The sequence below is a fragment of the Chroicocephalus ridibundus genome, chromosome 9, assembly GCF_963924245.1.
Source record: "Chroicocephalus ridibundus chromosome 9, bChrRid1.1, whole genome shotgun sequence".
Lineage (NCBI taxonomy): Eukaryota > Metazoa > Chordata > Aves > Charadriiformes > Laridae > Chroicocephalus > Chroicocephalus ridibundus.
Genome location: NC_086292.1, coordinates 49914130 through 49934427, shown reverse-complemented (window position 1 = coordinate 49934427; position 20298 = coordinate 49914130). Strand labels below are relative to the sequence as shown.

The 20298-nt window shown below is 43.3% G+C and overlaps 1 protein-coding gene across 1 annotated transcript; it reads left to right on the top strand.

Annotated features, from left to right (window-relative positions):
• Positions 1–45: 45 nt before the first annotated feature.
• On the top strand, positions 46–18977 carry BLM (BLM RecQ like helicase). The gene is made up of 21 exons (XM_063347105.1): positions 46–277; positions 372–1072; positions 2205–2394; positions 2852–2973; positions 4222–4354; positions 5355–6085; positions 6900–7076; positions 7498–7616; positions 7971–8084; positions 8844–8942; positions 9031–9179; positions 9992–10098; positions 10896–11056; positions 11557–11752; positions 12172–12362; positions 13399–13546; positions 13918–14117; positions 14879–15071; positions 15528–15650; positions 16940–17147; positions 18726–18977. The coding sequence occupies exons 1-21, from the start codon at positions 171–173 to the stop codon at positions 18907–18909; spliced, it is 4353 nt and encodes a 1450-aa protein (XP_063203175.1). The 5' UTR covers positions 46–170; the 3' UTR covers positions 18910–18977.
• The last annotated feature ends 1321 nt before the right edge of the window (positions 18978–20298 follow it).

Sequence of the window (20298 nt, the reverse complement as noted above, 5' to 3'; positions counted from 1 at the left end):
GAAGCGGAAGTTGCAACGCCACTTCCGCCGCGTCCATCCAATGGCGGGGCGGGCGGCGGTTTGGCGCTGAATGTGAAGGGAGCGCGCGGCGGCGGCGAGCGCGCGGTGAGCGCGGCCCCGCGGCGCCCCCTGCGCCCCCTGCCGGCGGGGCGGCCCCGCCCCCTCCCGTCATGGCGGCCGTGCCTCAGAACAACCTGCGGGAGCAGCTGCGGCTCCATTCGGCCCGCGGAGCCCTCAGCGCCCTCCGCAACCCGCCCCCGCCGCGGCACCGCCTGGCGTGAGTACCGGGGGCCTCGGCGGGAGCGGGGGGCATCGGGCGGCAGGGCTTCACCCGGGCGGGAGGCGCTAACGAGGGGCTTGTCTCTTTCCAGGGGCTTTACCTTCAAGAAGACTTCTCCGGCCGGCGGCCCGCCCAGGGAGCCCCGGGGCCTCGTCGCCGCCTCCGCCTTGAGGGAGAAAGATGTTAACACCTCCCTGTCCGCGGTCACCTCGGCCCTCCCTGCCGCCAAGGACAAGAATACACAAATCCAGGATTTTTTTCCAGTGGTACCTGCTGGATGTGGTGTCCAGCCCGGTCCGGCGCTCGCCAGGCCTCGGGAGGCGTCAAGAGGCCCCGCGGCCTCTAGGCAGAGGAGCGTGAGCGAGGGGCTGCGCGGGGCCCCGGCGCCTCGTCCTGCGGCCGCCCCCGTCGTCGCCATAGGAGATGACTGGGATGACATTGACGACTTTGATTTGTCGGGAATCGAAAAGAAATACTGCAGGCCGCCGGTCCTGTCCCCCAGGGGTCAGCGGGCCACCCCCAAGGCTTCCCGGAGGCCAGACCCCCGCCTAGATGAGCCGACCGGCTCTTCCCCCGGCACCGTGGGCCAGGACACGGGGCTTCGCAGCCGCGGCTCTCCGGAGCACGGGGAGACCTCTCCAGCGGCCGAACAACAACCCTCCTCGCAGCAATCGGTGATCTGCCTTGAGGATTCAGCTCCCTGCAGCAGTAACAAGGCTGTGGGTGAAAGCCTTTGGGAGGATTTATCTGCTGACGTGATTTTGGATGATGACAGGGAAGAGGGTCACCCAGGTAACAATTTATTTCAAAGTACCAGTGAGATAGAGGAAAATATGTTCGTGTTTGCACGCAGAGGGCTTGACTTTTCAGAAATCAGAGGGAGCTGTATGCTCGTGTCTGACAAGCAGTTGTGGGTGTGTGGATTTTCCTTGGGTAACCAGCAAAATTTGTAAATGGTGGAGCATTGTCTCTGTGGCAGAAGTAGCCGCTGGTCGCATGGTAGTATTGGGAGCTGCAAGACTTCCCATAAGGCATTCCAGAAATGAAGAGCAATAGTCTATAGGGAAGTTATAGAAAGAAATGCACTTTTAAAATTCATACAAAAGAGGCGTAAAAATCATCTTATGCCTAAATGTAATGATGAGAAATATTAAACTAGAAAAAGAGATATTTCAATTTAAAACAAAACAACAACAACAAAAAAAACTACCAAAAAGCTTCAACCCTTAATTATAACCAAAAAGTTTGTGATTATCAGTCAGAGTGCTTCCTTGGCAGCTCTGTGTTCTTTTGAAAGTTTTGATCTTCATTTGTGAAATTAATAAGTTTATGCAACTGAATGATATTGAACAGTGTCCTGTGATGCTGCCGTTACACTAAATGGTGAAAGGATTTGTGAACTGTTTTTTTCTTAAGAATATTTTATTACCTTTTTCCCTCGTTCTGTGAAATTAATTTTAATATATTAATGATATTGGTCTTTCTTAGTGAGATTTGTCTTATAGGCAGTATACATGTAAATTTACCTTCTAGTTCCAGAATAGGGACTATACTAGTTGATGAGCCTACACTCTCTTGAAGCTAGTCTTTAATATACAATAGTTTTCGATAAAATCTCTTGTAGGAAAATATACCTCTTAAGGTTTTTCTCTTCTGACAGGGAGAGGTAACTATAGGCAACCTATGTAACTTTTCCACTTAAAAGAGGATTTGTGCGGGTTTTGTCTGTTTGTTTTTAATGGCGGAGAAAAAGGTAGCAGTAATAATTTTATTATTTTTGTTGTCCTTTAAAAGTCAGAAACTGTATTTAACGAGTGTTTTGAAATCTGGCTATTAATTTTTTCCCTCAGTTCAGTTGCATTTTTGTTTATATCCAAATGAGTTTACAGTGTTACCCAACAGTATTAATACACTTCTCTTTCAGCTGCTGGCGCTAAAAGCGGAGCGAGCCAGAAGCCAGGCAGTGATGAGCAAAACAGCCCCCCAGAACCGGACGAGGTCGAGGTCGAGCTGTTCGCAGGCACTGAGCTTGAAGAGGATGATTACTTAGATGTCGTTCCACCCTCCCCTGAAGAAGAGCTGCCTTCCTTCTTGCCTTCTGTAAAAAGCATCAGGTAAAACAAAGTTCATTGATAAAACTCTCTGTCTTTAGGATGATTTTTAAAGGTACCAAAAAAGAAATGAAACTAGCGATTGTTAAAAAGGTACAGATTGAGTTGACTGTGTCTGTCTGTTGCTTGTCAGGTTAGCAGTTGACAGCTGCTCTTAACGTTTTGTGAAATACTTTTTGGTTTATGGCCAACGATTAAGGTGGCTTTTGCTTCAGAAAAAGCAGTTATTTTTCCTTTTGTAATGGGAGGAAAAAAATATTATTGAAACAAGTCTCTGCACCTTGGCACATAGGATAAGTGACAAAGTACTCAGCTACCTGTATTTTAACCGGGTTTTCAGAAATTTCATTGTCTTTTACACTCATCTTAAATGTTGTTATTCTAAAAGATAAACTTCTTTTATGGAAATGCCTTGATTTACAGATATCTGTATTTTAATGACTTTTTATTTTAATATTAGTAATATTTTGAAAGAATCTCCTACTGGTGGAAGATCCGCAGCTAGCAGCGTTGAGTCCACGCCTGGGACGGTTGCCACAACGCAGCCTGTTGCTGAAAGTGATCCTGGTGCGGAGGATGCAGGTGCACGAAACATTTTGAAATTTTATGCCTCAGATTTTGGGGATGGTTTGCAACGAATTGTTCTCCTGTGTACCCCATGTAATACTAGAGCATTCACTAACAGTGACCGATGGGGACAGGGAAGCAGGGGACTATCTCATACAGGATTTTCAGGTGTTGTATACACGTTGTGTAGGCTCGGGGGTGTTGTCTGATCGTGATTCCGGGTTTCTCAGTACCAGTCTGGGGTACTGCACAGACCTCCTTTTCAGAATGTAAAAGCACAGATTGACCAAATTGATCCCAAAGTCACCTACGGCACAAAGACACATCACTGTAAGCTGGAGCTCTGTCAGTGCTTCATTTGCTTCCCAAGATGCCAGCTTTGGGAAACAGTGAGCTAAAATGTTTCTGAGATTCACTTGCAGGATGAAGAGTTACTAAGTATAGGTGTGGCACAGCCTGCCTTGGAGGCTGCAGGTTCAGACTGTTCTCCCAAGATACATAAAAATGTAGCTTATGGTACTGTTCTACGGTGTCGTTTAAAATGTAGTGTTTATAAATGCTCAGAGCAGTATTTTGGTGTTCATGTTTTAATGATGCTGTTCTGGAAATCAATTTAGTCAGGCTCTATCTCGTTGTACAGTAGTATGTCTATAGCACACGTCTGGGCATCGGGGACGGTTAGGTTGGTCCAGGAGGCACCCTGCTGACCACTGGGTAAATCGGTGTTCGGCAGCTGCAGCAGAGGCCAGCATTTAGTCTGAGGGATCACAGCCTGGCAGCAGCCTGAGGTCCGGTGCATTCGTTGGCAACATCCAGATGGTTTGCAGTGGTACCAGATTTGAAAAGGAAGGTCATGAGGTGACAAATGCCGACTTTCACCTCTGGGACGTTTTCTGTGGTACTTTCTAGACTAGAATTGCAATGTAATATTTTATTTTGATAAAATGTGTTTCGGTGTGTTTGGGGAGGGGTTATTTGGGATTAGCAAAACATGTAATCTTGAGTGGTTTTTTGGAAATAAGTTTGAAAGAACTGTGGTGAGGTTTGGAAAATATATAAAGATGGATAATTAAAAGGCAAGGGCAAAAATATGTAGATTAGCTCAGTCTGTGCACACAGAAACAGTTGCTTTATGTGAACGGACTTTTTAAAAATATATTGAAAGTAAATTATTTAGACTTATTTATTGCAATTTACTGTCTTGTTATATATTCTAATAAAAAACTACTATTACGGCATGCTAAAATACACTCCATCTCACAGATAAGGGCGTGCATTTGGAACAGCAACTCTACGATGTCATGGATGATATCTGTAAATTGGTAGATGCCATTCCGCTTCAGGAGCTTCAGTCTCTGTCCTGTGCAAAAGAACTTCTCCAGCAGAGAGATCTCAGGTACGCGTTAATAAGCAGCCTTCCACGTATCCATGCTCTGTGTGAAGCAGTGTCATGCCTGCAGGTGTCTCCATCACACTGAGAAGATGAAACGGAAGGATTTTTTAAAAAACCTTAAAATTACTGACCAAATGAAGAAAAACAAAACCCTCAAAACTGCTGAAAGTGTTAACGATCACAGTGTTCTGCCGGAAGAAAGGGTCAGTTCCACATCCAGTCTGAGGCCCAGGTAGTCCCGTATCTTTTCTCTGAAAGGTGACTAGAACCAGATGCTTCCAAAGCAGCAGAGTGATGCAATATAACCTGCCAGGTGTCATCCTGATTTCTTGTAACCGGAGGCGTTAATTTAATATTCTCTCTATGAGACTCGCTCTCACTGACTACAGTGATTATGACTTCTCCTAATATGTGTGTACATGCCATCTCTCAGTCTCATCATTGCTGCTGCAGTCTGCTTCCTCAGCTTCTGCATAGTCTGATGACACAATACGTAGACAAATTATTGTGATTTGGGATTTACTGGATTGGATCTATGTGCTTTTTCTGAACGTTCTCAGTAAAACTACTTTATTCCATTTCCTCTGATTACTGTAGTCAGACATAGTCTTTAGAAAGTACATAAAAACATAATTTGGTTCAAGCATATTTTTACTTTTTTAACTTCAGGTTTATGCCTCTCAAGATATTTTTTTTTTTTTTTTAACGCTTTACCTTGCCTGGATCAGTTCCTTGCTATTAACAATTCTTTTATTTTATGTCTGCAGAGAAGATGTTGTAATTTTGTAATTATTTTGTTCAACTGAGTTCTGGTATTATTCTCCCTTCCCTAGATTTGTTTGAAATATCTTTAAAATATAGTGACACGGAATACGATGTAACCACCATATGTTACTATTTTTAATAGGACAGAGACTGTTTAATGTGTATTGTAGAACTTGATCAATCATTGCTTGTGACTAAATATTTTTTTCCTTCTTCCTTTCCTTGACGTCTCTTCCAGGAGGAAATTGCTAGCTAATTCTGTCACTTTGAACAAAAGTAGCATAAACAAGACTGCTCCTAGAATCTGGAAGGCGTGTGTGGAGCGGGGCCCTCCTGCGTGTCCTGGTGCTGCAAACCGGAGCTTCGGTTCTGACAGAAACTCGCCACAATCCCCAAACCTCCCACCTGTGCTTTCTGGGACTGTTAATTCAAAAAATTTTTCTACCAAAAAAAATCAAACCTTGGATACCTCTTATGCTTCAAAGCAAAGTATTGAGGAGATCACCTGCCCAGAAACTACAGCACTGTCTTCTTCCAAGGGAAATGGCAGAGATGGAGCTTCCCTCAGCCTTTGCTCTGAGATGTCCTTCGACAGCAGCTTCTGTGAGAAACCAGGGGGGAGAAACGGGGGAAACTGTCACCTGCTGGAGAGGCCTCTCACCAGCACAGCTCTGAAGGGTCAGAGCAAGGCTCCCACCGGCATTCCTGCAGAGGATGGTTTGGGTATAAATGATACGGACTTTGACCTTGATCACTTTGATATTGACGATTTTGATGAGGACTGGGAGAATTCGGTGAATGACTCAGCACCTGAGACTCCATCTATGCCGTTGTATCAGCCCGTTAAGGAAGGGCCGCCTGCCAAATCGCTCTTGTCAAAGATAATGTCCAGAGCCAAAGGATCTGCCGTTGTATCAAACCCTGCGGCTCCGAAATCCAGCTTCTTGATGGCGACAAAGAACCGCTCAGGTAAATTGTGCTCATTAGGATTACTGTCTTTCCCTTTCTAAATTTTTATTTACTTATTTTTATACCTAAAGCCAAGTCCTTTCCTGTAGGTTACATCAATGCCTTTTGTTTCTGGGGAAATTTCTTTCGGTTTCTTTTTCCAATCATCTTCTGCTTTTTTTCCCTCCAAGTGATGCCAAACTTGTTGAATATTCATTTGCCATGCAGGTGGTGGGCTGTTGGGAAGATGAAGCTGCTAAAACTGGAAACTAGAATGTTTCTGCATTTTAATTAAATAATGACTCTGCAGTTGTTAATTCAAAGCTGTGCAACAGTTTTAGCTGTTTATGCAAAATGTTCAAAAACGGGCACTTGTTGAAGCAAACCTAATCCCTCTGGGGCACGGGGTGGGTCAGTATTACTTGGGGTTACTGTAGGAAGGGGTTGGTAAAGGGGGAGGTGAAAACGTTAACCCGTTTCACCAGCCTCTGTGTCACTGGTTCAGCTAGCACCTAGTTTTAGGTACCCATGAGCAGGGACCCTGTTAATAGTTGTTTGTGAAAAACGGAAGTTTGTCAGTGTAAGACATTTTATACAGTCATGGGTAAGAAGCTTGTTTCCAGAGATTTGCATATAATCAAAATTCACACTTTAGCCGGTCTTAAATTCTAGATGAATGCAATTTTTATTAGTAAGTCGTGATTTGAATTGCAAAGGTTCGAAGGGCTGAAGTGGTGGCTAAGCCATGCGTTACAGTGAGGCAGTTTTATACCGTGAGGCAGGAGGGATAGCGCAACTGCACATTGTAACTTAGTCCGTTTTCTTTGCCTACTAGATCCTCCGGCTAAAAACCCTGCACTAGAACGTTTCAGGGGCATGAAATTTTCCCATTCTGAAGGGATGATGACTACATTTCACAAGAAGTTTGGTTTGCACTATTTTCGGACAAATCAGCTGGAGGCCATCAATGCTGCTCTTCTGGGTGAAGACTGTTTCATCTTAATGCCCACAGGCAGGTGTCTCCACGCGCAGCCACAGGCTACTGAGGTCTGGCACAGGCTTGAGAAATAAAGACCTGAAGCTCCTTTTGCAGGGCCGTTGACAAACTTTTCTCTTTCTCTGTGCCTTTGTGGAGGTGGTGATAAATTGTGCTGCTTGAATTCTGTGGCTGCAAGATTTCTGGAATATTGTATGCTCTGTGGTATTTTGAATGAGGGGATTGAATTTCTGCCTGCCGTAATATTTCACATGCTATAGTTCTGCTTTATCCTACAGGTGTCATATCAAAGGCAGTCACTGCTAAAAGTTCATTGTTTCTGAAAGTGCTGTAAAATGGGAAATAAGAAATAGGTCTCCCCTCTTCCGCTCCTTCTCCACAGTCTCCCTTTCCTCTTGGTATCTAACGTTTGGTGTGTTCTGTTTAATCCTTGCAGGTGGTGGTAAAAGCTTGTGCTACCAGTTACCAGCGTGTGTCTCTGCTGGGGTCACTATTGTTATCTCTCCATTGAGGTCGCTGATAATAGATCAAGTTCAGAAACTGAAGACTTTAGATGTAAGTTCAAACAGCTTATTTTATTTAGTTAAACTGCAGAGAAGCCAACTAGAAATCTGGAATGTTACAGTAAATCTTTTGTCTCAAATATAAATGGGAAAAATTGATTAGCTGGGAAGTGCAAAAGGCAGACGAAGTTGTTTAGGAAGAACTAAATTAGATGAACTGGACTATCTTGGCAGTCCAACTGCTAAACTTCCTGATGCTTGTGTGTATTTGTTACTGGAGCTTAGTTTTCACGTACAGATGCATATACTTTTTTTTATCTGGTTTATAACTAGATGTAGGACTATATTTGGGGATGCTTCTGATTTGTGCATATTAAAACAATATTTATTTTTTTTTTAAATATAGATTGCTGCCACATATCTGACTGGTGATAGAACAGATGCTGATGCTTCAAAAATATATACGCAATTGTCAAAAAAAGATCCTGTAATAAAGCTTCTGTATGTTACCCCCGAGAAGGTTTGTATTTAATTTGAATTGTAAAATCCTGAAGGCAACAAGAGGTGGATTACTATGAAGTATTAAAGGGGAAATGCTGAATTTAGAGTAGGCTTCTGGGGAAAAAAATTGTTAAATATTTTTTTGATAATTCAGTAAGACTCTGTACAGATGTAACTAATTTCAGTCGGTAATTAACCAAGAATGAGAACTGAGTATGTCTGTACAACTTAAATTCTTAAAACAAAACCCCCATGCCCATCCACTTCAATATATCTTACTAGATATTAGTGGCTAATTACTGTCAAGCAGCTATTAAAATCTAGACTACTATGAATAGGATAATACAGGGAAAAAATGTAACTGTCAAGGTAATAGGTGATTGTCAAAAGATTGCCTTGTACTGAATTATATGTTGCCTTTGAAAATGCTGTTGTTCCACAAGAGCTTTGTAAGAGGGCACTGTTTAGCGTGCTGATTACATTTCTCTCTTCAGCATTGTCTTTTCTTGTCTTTGGTGACATAAGTCATTTAAATTTACTGAGATTGTAGGACCTCTGGATGGATGATCCTGGAACCTTGTGGTAATCCCACGCCAGCTGCTTTGTTGCCAGTTAAAATGAAGCTGATTGCCATCTGCTTTATGCGCTCAAGCTTCACCTGTGCAGTCCAGATGAGCTTGGCTGTACAGAACAATCGTTTCTGTATTCTTAGTCAGGTAGGGTGAGGCTTGGCTCTGTTAGTTTGCTCTCTTAATGCCGCCGGTGGATGTGTACCTAGGTTTGTGCAAGCGGCCGGCTGATGTCAGCCCTGGAAAATCTCTACGACAGGAAACTCCTGGCGCGTTTTGTCATTGATGAGGCCCACTGTGTCAGCCAGGTAAAAACCTTCATTTGTTTTTCAAAATGGCAAAAGACTTAGTTGGAGCATCTTACTCAGTTACACTTAAATGTTGTTTTTGAACTAGTGGGGCCACGATTTTCGACAAGACTACAAACGGCTGAATATGCTCCGCAAGAAGTTTCACTCTGTTCCCATGATGGCTCTCACTGCCACTGCGAACCCCAGAGTCCAGAAGGATATTCAGAATCAGCTTGAGATGCTCAAACCACAAGTGTAAGTTTTTCAGCAGTTTCCTGATACAATTTGTTTGTGCTGCAGGAATTTGAGCGGAAAACTTAGTAAAGTAAGAAAAGCGTTACGGGTCCATCTGGAATACTTAGGTAGTTGTAGCTGATTACATGAGATTGTATGCATGGAATTTATGGTGAGCTATACGCAAAATATTAAAGTAAGAAGAAAAAAAACTTACTAAACTCTCCTGCATGAGCTGTTTAATAGAAAATAACATCACTGACAAAATATGCAAGTTGTATTTTAGGATGCTTTTCATGAGAATGCTGCAAAACTGAAAAGCTGGAAGTGTTTTTTAATTAGTGTTGGCAGTAATCTAGCTAATGAGGCACCTTTGGGCCTAGATTGAATTGTAGTGTTTTCATGGTACATGATGGAAAAATAAAGCATTCTGTTTGGTAGAATTTCTTATTTTAGCAATGTATTTTAGGGTGGAAGGAGGGAGGTGACACGTTATTTTGCAAATTTGATCAGTCAAATGTGGATGCAAGTATTCCAAAGGAAAATGAAGGCGAGGCAAATCACTCTCTGTGTTTGGTTTATGGGCATTTCTTCCTTCTACATAGTGCCGTATAGCTTTGTTTTTCACAGCCACAGGAAAAATGTAGGAATTTTAGACCCAAAGTATGGGGGACGTGAATCTCCATGGGCATAGGGGAACAATAATTCCTTTGCAGATAGTGCAGACCAAGTAGTAGTTAGTTGAACGTGGGACGTTCCAGTCAACGCCCAGCTGCTGAAAGTGTTACTGCACCCATAAAGCTGACGAGCACCCATGAACTGTCATGTTTTAGGTTTACAATGAGCTTCAACAGGCATAACTTGAAATATGATGTGTTGCCCAAGAAGCCAAAGAAGGTGGCAATGGATTGCTTGGAATGGATTAAAAAATACCACCCACGTGAGTACTGAGCAGCATGGTGTGCCTGCATGTATATTTATGAACTACTATTTAAGGCAGGAAAAGCTCTTATAATGCTGTAAAACCCCCAAACTTGTGCCTTTCTGTAAGCGACTAATAGATTTACAAGAAAAACAAGTTGGAGGCAAAATGGTGTTATTGATAGTGGGAATCAGATTTATGGGAATCCTAAAGTTAAGAGTTCAAATTAAGATGGAAAAGTAAATTATGGTAATGCCCTTGAGTAATCGTTCTGGAGGCTGCCAGACCTTTTAGCATTTTGTCTTCAGAGCATAAAGATCATGTAATATCCATACCTTTTTAATTGTTTAATTCTCTTGGTCTCCTTATCTATGCTTCCCCTTGGAGATATCTTCAGAGATTCCTATCTTTCTAGTCTTTGTTTCGGAGTCCTGCTGCTGGAAGCTGGCTGCCCCAAGCTCCCTTCATGGCTCCCCTCGTGCTGTAACCTGGTGCATCACTGGTTAAACTGCTCTAGCTCTTCATTTCTGTAGTCCTTTACTCATGTATTTTAAATCCTAAGATTGCATGGTATTGAGCAGGAAAACTTTTCTTGATTCCACCTTACCAAAAAACCCCAGGAAACTGGGTGAGGAGAAACTAACAAAACATCTGATATTAATAGAATTACTTTTCTTTATTATTAAGCAGTTACTGCGTTACACTTACCAACCTCTCCCTGTTGGAATAAATGGATATGCTTGACAGGATGACTGTTAAGCAAGGGAAAGGGAATAAAGCTGTATTGTAGCACAAATCTCTTTATATGTTTGCAGATGACTCTGGAATAATTTATTGCCTTTCACGTCATGAATGTGACACAACAGCGGCTATTCTGCAGAAGGAAGGTCTTGCTGCACTCGCCTATCACGCTGGCCTCACTGACTCCAACAGAGATCTTGTACAGAAGAAGTGGATTAATCAAGAAGGATGCCAGGTAAAAGAAAAGCAACTGGAAGGAAAAAGTGAATAGTGCTTAGAGCGCCTTTATCCCTCTTGGCCTAGTAAATGAAAGCAAAGTTGTGTAACGCTATTGCCAAATCAGATGCAGTATTAAATAACTGATCCAGACAGATCTGCCAAAACAAACACATTAGCCATCTTTTTCTTGGGAATTTTATGAATCAAAGACTGCAGCGCTGCCCCAAGGTATGATAGTCCAGGAGGAAGGAACTGAGCAGTACGAGGCTTCTGAAACAGTGCTAGGCACGCTGCTGAATCGTATATTGAGACTCAAATTTGGAGTTTTCCCTTTGTCTGGAATAACCCTTCTGAGAGGAGAGGTGGTTTTGCTATTTTGTACTCCTCGTGCAGGGTTACAATTGAAATTCTAGGTTCTGCAGTTTCATAATCCTGATCGCCGGTCTATTTTCGGTGCAGAGTGCTGCACGAATAACTTTCATAACTCTGTGTAACAAATTATTATCTCCTTCCTAGGTTATATGTGCAACAATTGCCTTTGGAATGGGAATTGACAAACCTGACGTCCGCTATGTTATCCACGCCTCTCTTCCTAAATCTATAGAAGGTTACTATCAGGAGTCTGGCAGAGCTGGGCGAGACGGGGAAATGTCTCACTGTCTGCTCTTCTACAGCTACAGTGATGTAACCAGGCTCAGACGGCTGATACTGAGTGAGTTCTCGTGTTCCTAACTTCATGGGGACAACATTAAAGCAGTCACTCGGTCACTGATCTCCGTTTCATTTAGACTGTGTTATTTTCCCGTGCAGAGGTGCCATATATAGTATGGTATTGCCAAGATGGGAGAACTGGGCGTCTTCACCTGAATGGTTCTCTGTAATGCAAGATTTTTGTCACTTGTACTTAATTTTAGCCAAAGCCATTTTGCTTCTTACATATCCATCTCTTGATTCTTGTCATTCTAGTCCTCTTTCTCTTCTCCAGTCTTTAAAATTTTAAAGGTAAAATCTGTCCTAGATTAATTCTGTCCTAACCTACTCAAAAAGAACATTGTGTTTTGTCTATCTGATAATATATAAAAATGCAGAGGTGCAGATTTAACAAATTCAATTGAATTTATTGTATTTCAGTGGAGAAAGATGGAAACAGTCACACAAGACAGACCCACTTTAACAACCTCTACAGTATGGTTCACTACTGTGAGAATTTAGTCGATTGCCGAAGAATTCAGCTTTTGGCCTATTTTGGGGAAACTGATTTTAATCCCACCTTCTGTAAAGATCACCCAGAAGTAACTTGCGATAACTGCAGTAGAAAGAAGGTAAAAATCATAGCTCTTATTTATAGTGTTTTTAAACTGATTTTGCGTTTAGCTGTGTTTAAAAAATGGTTACGTGACATTTGGGAAGGCAAATGGAGAAAATGGATAAGATGTCTCGTATTTATGTGATACTGGATGCTTCAAATTATTTCCAGGGATTAACCTAGAGTAGAATTACACGGACTATCCATGGACTATGATGCTCCTATTTCTGTCAGAGGAGGACTAGTGAGGTGTAAGGATGTTCCTTCGTGCCGATTTTCTTGGCTACAGTGCTTACAGGAGGCAGGAGCTGATAGAAGATCCGCAGGAGCGGCTGTGGGGGAGTCCCTTCAGCTGCCTATTCTGATGTTGTCGAGGCAGCGTTGTGCTGCCAGAGGAGCGAGTGCCACGTTAGGAGGTGCACGCTGCCTGAGGGGGCCCGAAGGCTAGGATTTGTGTGGCAAGGACTGAAGCAAACTTGTCAGTGGCATGAAGAGGAGTAGAAGAGAAGACAGTCATTGAAGCAGACAGGGAAGGTTACCGGTCTCTCCAGACCGGGTCAGTTTTATACCTGATGATATTGCTTCTCAGTCCTGCGTTTGAAGCGTTACCCTACATAGCTGCGATTGTAACCAAATTTGAGTAGAATAATGCATGTTCAGTCCAGTCTCCTCATTTCAATGCATATTCAAAGTGTAAGTTCTAGTGCATGGCAGCAGAATAATTATGGAAGGCTTTCCAAACAATTTACCTTGATTACCAGTATTCACACAGCAATCTTGCAGCTCACTCTATAGACTTAACACAATAGAGATTATATATAATCAGTTGGTACGTATTATTGCATTTTTCAGAGTATTATCAAATGCAGAATGCCTATGACTATATTGTATCACTGTGATTGTACCAACTAGAAAATCATTATTTCTCTGTTTGGAACAAAACTAATTTATGACTGGAAAAAGCTCAACAATGAAAAATAAGGTTTTCGGTAACAACTTGCATTAGGACAGAACCCCATGACGTTATTTCCTGATCGAGTCTATTTTAATAGGATTACAAATCAAGAAATGTAACAGATGAAGTGAAGAGCATTATAAGATTTGTACAAGAGCACTGTGGACAAATGGGACGAATAAATGCAAAGAGAAATACAGGTTTTGGAAGATACACATTGAATATGATGGTAGACATTTTCTTAGGTAAGTACTGTTCTTCCAGAAACAGCACCTAGATAGACTCCGCGCATAAATTCCTGACTAAGCATCAGGAGGTCTGCGCAATACTAGCAGTCATTTAAAAGAAGGCATATTTTACAAAATTATTCTTCACAGGAATCTCTCGGTGGTAAATGATCCAAAATAAATGAAACTAAAGCTTTAATCTGTTTCAGGTTGCTATAGTGATAATATTAGTTTTCTGGTGGTGCTTGGAGTTTCTGGTGCTTAAATGCATTTATTTTTTTTATGTGCATAGACTATGGAATACCCTTGGGAATCTTCCACAGGTCTGTGAATACACACGTACGTAGGCTTTCTAATCACAGGCTAATCCCGTGATTTCTGTTGCACAGGTACAAAGAGCGCGAAGATTCAGACTGGAATATTTGGGAAGGGGGCTGCCTACTCAAGGCACAACGCTGAAAGACTCTTTAGAAAACTGGTCTTGGACAAGATTCTGGATGAAGACTTGTATATCACAGCTAACGACCAAGCGGTGGCGTATGTCACTCTAGGACAGAAAGCTCAGGCTGTGCTCGATGGGTCGCTACAGGTGTGTAACAGTTGGGTTTTTCTCTAACGTATCGTTACAGGGGACGTGCTACAGTTTTTCTGTAGCATATGCCCTAGCACAGTTTAAACATAGTTGGCCTGCCAGCTGAAGTGCAGGAACTAATCTTTAGCAGATGCAAGGAACAGAATCCAACAAGCACGATTTCTAGTCCGGTACTCTAATAATAATGTTGTGAGGCAAAAGGTGAGTTTGAGAGGATTGGAGAGCGTTAAATCTTGCTCTTCTTCCCCCATACACCTGAATCCAGCTTGGCAAGAAAGGAAAGTTATGACCAACACAGAAAAAGCTAGCTAAGAAGAAAAGAAGGAACAGCGCTACCTTCTCCTGCATCTTCTGCTCTATTTTTTTCCAGTCATTGGTGAGCTCTGATGGAAAATGCACTTCAAGAAGGTCATGGAACCAGTCCCAGAAATTCTTGAGGCAATGTCGCCTCTGCATGAGTGCTGTGTTTGGAGCAGAGAAGAGCCCTCAGCATTAGGCCTAGCGACCTTTGGGTTCTCAGGGTTTTTCCCTGTTGTGCATATTCTGCTAGTTCTTTGTAGAAGAAACTTAAGGATGGTTAAATACCCCGTAAAAAAAAATAATTTAAAAAGCGTATCGTGGGTAAACAGCTTTTTTTGGTCCATCAAAGAATACTTTTCGGTTTCCTTCCTTGTTTTCCTGTGTTATCAATCAATCTTCTCATGGTGGCTCTGCAGCGACTGCCCTGACAGAAGTTATTGCTTGGCTTGTTTTAACAGGTGGAGTTTCATGAAACAGAAAGTGCCAGTGCCATCAGAAAGCAAAGGGCTTCCGTGGCAAAAGTGTCCCAGCGGGAAGAGATGGTTAAAAAGTGCCTTGGGGAACTCACAGACACATGCAAAACGCTTGGGAAAGTCTTTGATGTGCATTACTTCAATATTTTCAGTACTTCAACTCTAAAGAAAATAGCAGGTAATGTCAGCTTCTCGTGTCTTGGAACCCCTGTCGGCAGTAGACTGCACGTGCAATTGCAGCCTTTCTGACAGAGAATCTACAGTTTCTCACATTTAGCGAGAAGAGGTTTAAGTACGTGTAACTGAGCGGGTCCTGGGGAAGCAGCAGACGCAGCGCATGTTCCTTGGGGCTGCAGGTTATGCTGTAGCGGTCCTGCTGGAAAAGTACGAGAGCTACCCAAGTAGTGATACTGCTAAACAAACTGTGAAACGTTTCAGAGAAAACTTTCAGACTAGTTTTTCTGCTAACCAACTAAAAGCAAGTCAGCTAGAAAAAAGGCTTACTTCCTTAAGGACTTAATGCGTCGGGTGGCGCTAAAAGGAATTAACTTCCTCCAGAATGCTCTACTGTGATCTCTCTTTGAAAAAAGTTAGTTTGTTTGACATGTCTAATTGGTACTTTGTTACATTACAGAAACCTTGTCATCTGATGTGGAGGTTTTACTGCAGATTGATGGTGTCACAGAAGATAAACTGGAAAAATATGGTGCAGAAATAATTAAAGTGATGGATAAGTACTCTGAATGGACCACACCAGGTTTAGTATACTCTGTACCTAAACGTGTGCTGTCCTCTTTAATACCCTTCTCTCCTCCCCATCAGAAGTTTCACTCAAAAGTTGCCTTGTTTTAAATACAAATAACTAATTCTTGCCACTTAATAATTACAAAAAGGGAGCAACTGCACATTTTCAGAATATACAAAGATCTTTGCTATCTTCTCACTCGTTAAATTCAGCATATCTCTGAAAGGCTAAAAGAGGAAAACGAGAACTAAGCAGACTGCTCTGCTCCTAACCTATTAGTTATTGGGATTTATGTAATGTGCTTAGTCATAACAAGAATTCTGACCTTAAAGTTAAAGGTCTTGCACCTCCTGCATGTTTTTACACCTGCATGTAATACGTATGGGGTAACAGCATAGCCTGTCAGAAAATCGATAACTGCTACCTTTTATTTTTCATAGTAATTGAGGTCAGCAAGTTCAGGTCTTCACTGACTAGCTCTTGCTCAAATGTGAAGCACTTTGAAAGCTCGGCGTAAAAAACACGATCGGGTTGGAAGGGCAGTATTGTACAACGTCTTTGCACAGCTCTAACCTCATATACAAAGTTCAGCTCAGTGGAGAATTGAGCCCCGAGACTGGTAAATCTGGTAACTTCACCTGAGCGTAGCATGTAGCCTGTGCTGTAGTTAGACTATTTAATACAGCCTGGCTATCAGATGAGACATTGGGGCCTGCAATTTTAAAGCGGTTGATGTTTACATTTAAGGAGGCTGTGCTTTCATACACTGCAACGTGAATAAATGCACATCTACAAACTAGATTTTTTTTAAAGTATTTTTTTCTACTGCCTGTGCAAAGAATCACGTCCCTCTTGATCATGACTGATTGAGAAGGAGCTCTTGGCTCCCTGGGCGTTTCAGTGTCTCCTGAGGCTGTTTTTAAAAACAAGTGTCAGATTTGACTGTAGTATTTATGGTATATTCCATAATTCTTTCCAGATGACATGGGGAAGGGAGCATAACGGCAGAAAGCCCAGTGTTACCAAGATAGTTTAGACAAGAAGCCAAGCTAGAGAACATAGGACTGCCCGGTATTCGTGTATGTCATGAGGAGGCAAGGACAGAGGCAGGTTTGGTTTATGCCAACTTAGGAAACACCTTTAGCTGAGCCTGGAGCATCACCAGGATGAAGGCAGTGCCAGGGAGGATCTGAACAGCAAGGAGAGCAGTTTTGGCACAGTCGGTGTGTTCTGGCTGAAAGTTCTGACTGGCCCAGGCGATGCCTTGATTTCATTAGTTTTAACTCACTGTCCGTCTGCAGAAGACGCTGCCTGCCAAAGCCTGGACACCGCTACGGGCAGCACGGGCACACCTGAGAGCGATGAAGAAGCAGAAGATGTAGTTACAACCTCAAGCTATTTTTGCAATAATGCAAACCAAAGAAGGAAAAGGAAAAGGCTGCCAAACTTCAGAGACTCAAAGAGGAAAAAGACAAGTAATGGTGGTACCCAGCAGTTTCATCCCAAAGGGTACGTTGCTTGTGGTAATTTGTATCTTTTCTCTGTCCCGAATAGCATAATGGTGATCCCAGAACTGCAGCGTTATCCTGCTGCGTTTTCTTGAGTGAGCATGGGCTTTAAGAACGGCATTGAAGTGATGCAGGTACCTGGTAACAACTGCTCTGCTTTGGTTTCCTAGCGTTTTCTGTTGAAAAAGCTCCTGGTGAGGAAGGGTATTTAACAGTTGTTCTTTGTTTCTCACTCTTGACTGTCACAAGCTAAGTAGTGACACTAAATTTCAGTGTGCTGCCGTAACCGTCATTAGCAGAATGACTGGATTCTGGGCTTGGAAACATAAAGACAGCTTGGAACTCCAAAGATTTGATGCAATGTTTGAACTTCAGTTCCCAGTCCCCAGTAGCAGCAGTTTGTGCTGAACGCCTCTGCTTCAAAACTTGATGATTAATCGGCCCTGAAAGGGAACAAACAAAAAAGGAGAAATGGTTGGAGAAATTCTGCCCGCCCCAAACCCTCTTTAAAAATGGGGAGGGGGTGTGTGTGACATGAGAAAACTTGAGCAATAAGTTGTTGTTTGGGTTTTCTAGTTGTGCCTTTTAAAGGTTTGCTGTGCTCATAGCTCGCCTTGCACAAAAAGGAAGTAAAGTTCCCTCACTGTGGTATGGTCAGGTTACTTAATCCCTCCGCCTAGAGATTTCACCTCGCTTGGTGCAGGAGATAGAGAACATGAGGTACGAAAGAGCAGTTATGTGAACAACCCATGTCTTGCATTTCTGAAATAATTCTTTGAATGGGTTTTTATTTGGTCTGTAAGTGTCACAGAAATCGTATTATCTTTCAGCCGGGAGGAGTTCAGGCCATGCGGAAGAGTCGGTCTAAATGGTACTAATGTGTTCTCCAGAACATTCTGTAAAGTCCCCACCTGCATTTTAAATGCCTGAATTTTAAAGACTGTTAGGGTTTATTGGTGTATTAACTGCTTATATTTTACTGCTTTAATATTGCGTTTATCACCAAAGAGAAGGCATGGTCTACCTTATTCAAACTCATTGCTTTCTGCCATTGTCTGTTCTTTCCAAGGATGTCTCCGCCTCTGCCCTGTTTTTCCTCATTCCGGTCTTTGTTTTTTGTAGCAAATACAAAAAATCTCCAGCTCTGCAGGTTTTACTCCCTCCCTTTTCACCTTCCACTCTGGTAAAATATTAGTCGTTAAATGCTGTTGACCCTGAACTGTCGCTTGATGTTGATACTCTAATTGGATTAATAGGAGTCAGGTTGGTTCAGCATTTCTGTCCCTGTTTCAGGCTGCTGCTTGCCCTTAGGCAGATGCCAGAGCAACAGCTACACTTGATTTACATTCCAAAGGTATTTTTGCAGCCATGCATATTAAAAAAAAAACAAAAACAAACCAAACCAAAAAAACACTAAAAAACCAAAAACACACAAATAAACCAAAAGAAAAAAACAAAAATCTTTTTAAAAATGAAAGCATAGTCTTCTAGAATATCTATATGTAAGTATACTACGGGCGTAGGGAACGGGGCAAGCGAAGCAGATGTCTGACCCGTACCTTCCCTCTGCCCCTTGCAGTGGCTACAGCAAGTACCGCCGGCCCAGGAGGCAGCCCGGCTCCCAGGCTCCGGCCTCCTCTGGCTCCGCTTCAGCGTCCTACACGGGTAGAGCCGCGCAGGGAGCTGCTGGAAAGCTGGGGATTATGGCACCACCCAAACCCAAAACCAGACAGTTCCTTCAGCCTTCGTATTCAATACTGTAACTAGGAGAATGTAAATACTGTATAATAGCAAGCCCTGAAGATGTTTAATAAACCTTTGTCTCATTTGCTAAACCGTCTGAGACTTGTACATTTGTCAAGTACGAAAACCTCACATTAAATAAATGTTTTTAAACTCATAAGCTTATTTGGCCCTTTCTACTGTAAACAAACCAGAGTTCTGACTGGCTCTAGAAACCCCGCTATTCCAGTGGAAACGATCAGCTACGATTACAGCTACCTCAGGGATGCGCTTGAGACCACGCATCAGAAGCGGCTGCTGGAACTGCGCATCCCAAAGCCGTGGTTGCCTCTGTTCCGCTCCCTTGCCACTTGCATAAGTACTTCAGAGCTCGAGAGCTGAGCTGCTCTTCTGAAAACGTAAGTCTCGGGATGTTCTCCAGAGATAGAAAATATAATTAATGTTTGGAAGTTTCAGATTTTATTCCCCAGGTACTGGGGCTGGAGAGCGGGTGCAGAGCCTCCTGAGAGCGCCCAGGCCTGCCCCAGGTGTGCTTTTTTCAGTTGCTCATTTTTTCATTATTTTTAAAACCTGTGATCTCATCACAGCCATGCTGAAGGGCATTTGAGCTGCCCTCGGCTCCCAGTGCCCTGCCTTGCACCAGGCAGGCTGGTGTGTTCAGACGAGGGCTGCAGAGACACGCCTGTTGGTGCACGCACGTCCCCTGCTGTGCCTGGCAGCGCCGGGCCAGGACCAGCCCTTTGCTCGCTTGACTGGAGCAGAGGATTTCATCAGCTATTTCTGAGCAACAACTCCACGAGAGCTGGTCTTGGGGATTTTATGACCCCTCTTTTGAGCCTTCAGGCCGTTTCAATTAACCTCAATGTTAAAAATGTTCACTTTTTCTCTCCTGAGCATGCCAAGCTTAGCGCTTATTTGGGGAGCATAAACACATCACTCTTCTCTGCTGACCACAGTCTGTTGTAGAATCACAGAATGGTTTGGGTGGGAAGGGACCGTAAAGCCCCCCCCCAGTGGCGTAAAACCTCCCACCAGCCCAGGTTGCTCCAAGCCCCGTCCAACCTGGCCTTGAACCCCTCCAGGGATGGGGCAGCCACAGCTTCTCTGGGCAACCTGGGCCAGGGGCTCACCGCCCTCCCAGCCAAGAATTTCTTCCTCAGATCTCACCTAAATCTCCCCTCCTTCAGTTTAAAACCGTGTCCCCTCATCCCTTCACTCCGTGCCCTTGTAAAAAGTCCCTCCCCAACTTTCTTGTAGGCCCCCTTCCGATACTGGCAGGGGCACCAAGGTCTCCCCGGAGCCTTCTCCAGGCCGAACAGCCGCAGCTCCCTCAGGACTGTGCCCCCTCCCGCCGCAGCCCTGGGGTGCCGACGAGCGTGCGCTGGGGCCCGCGCGGGCCCCGGGCTCTC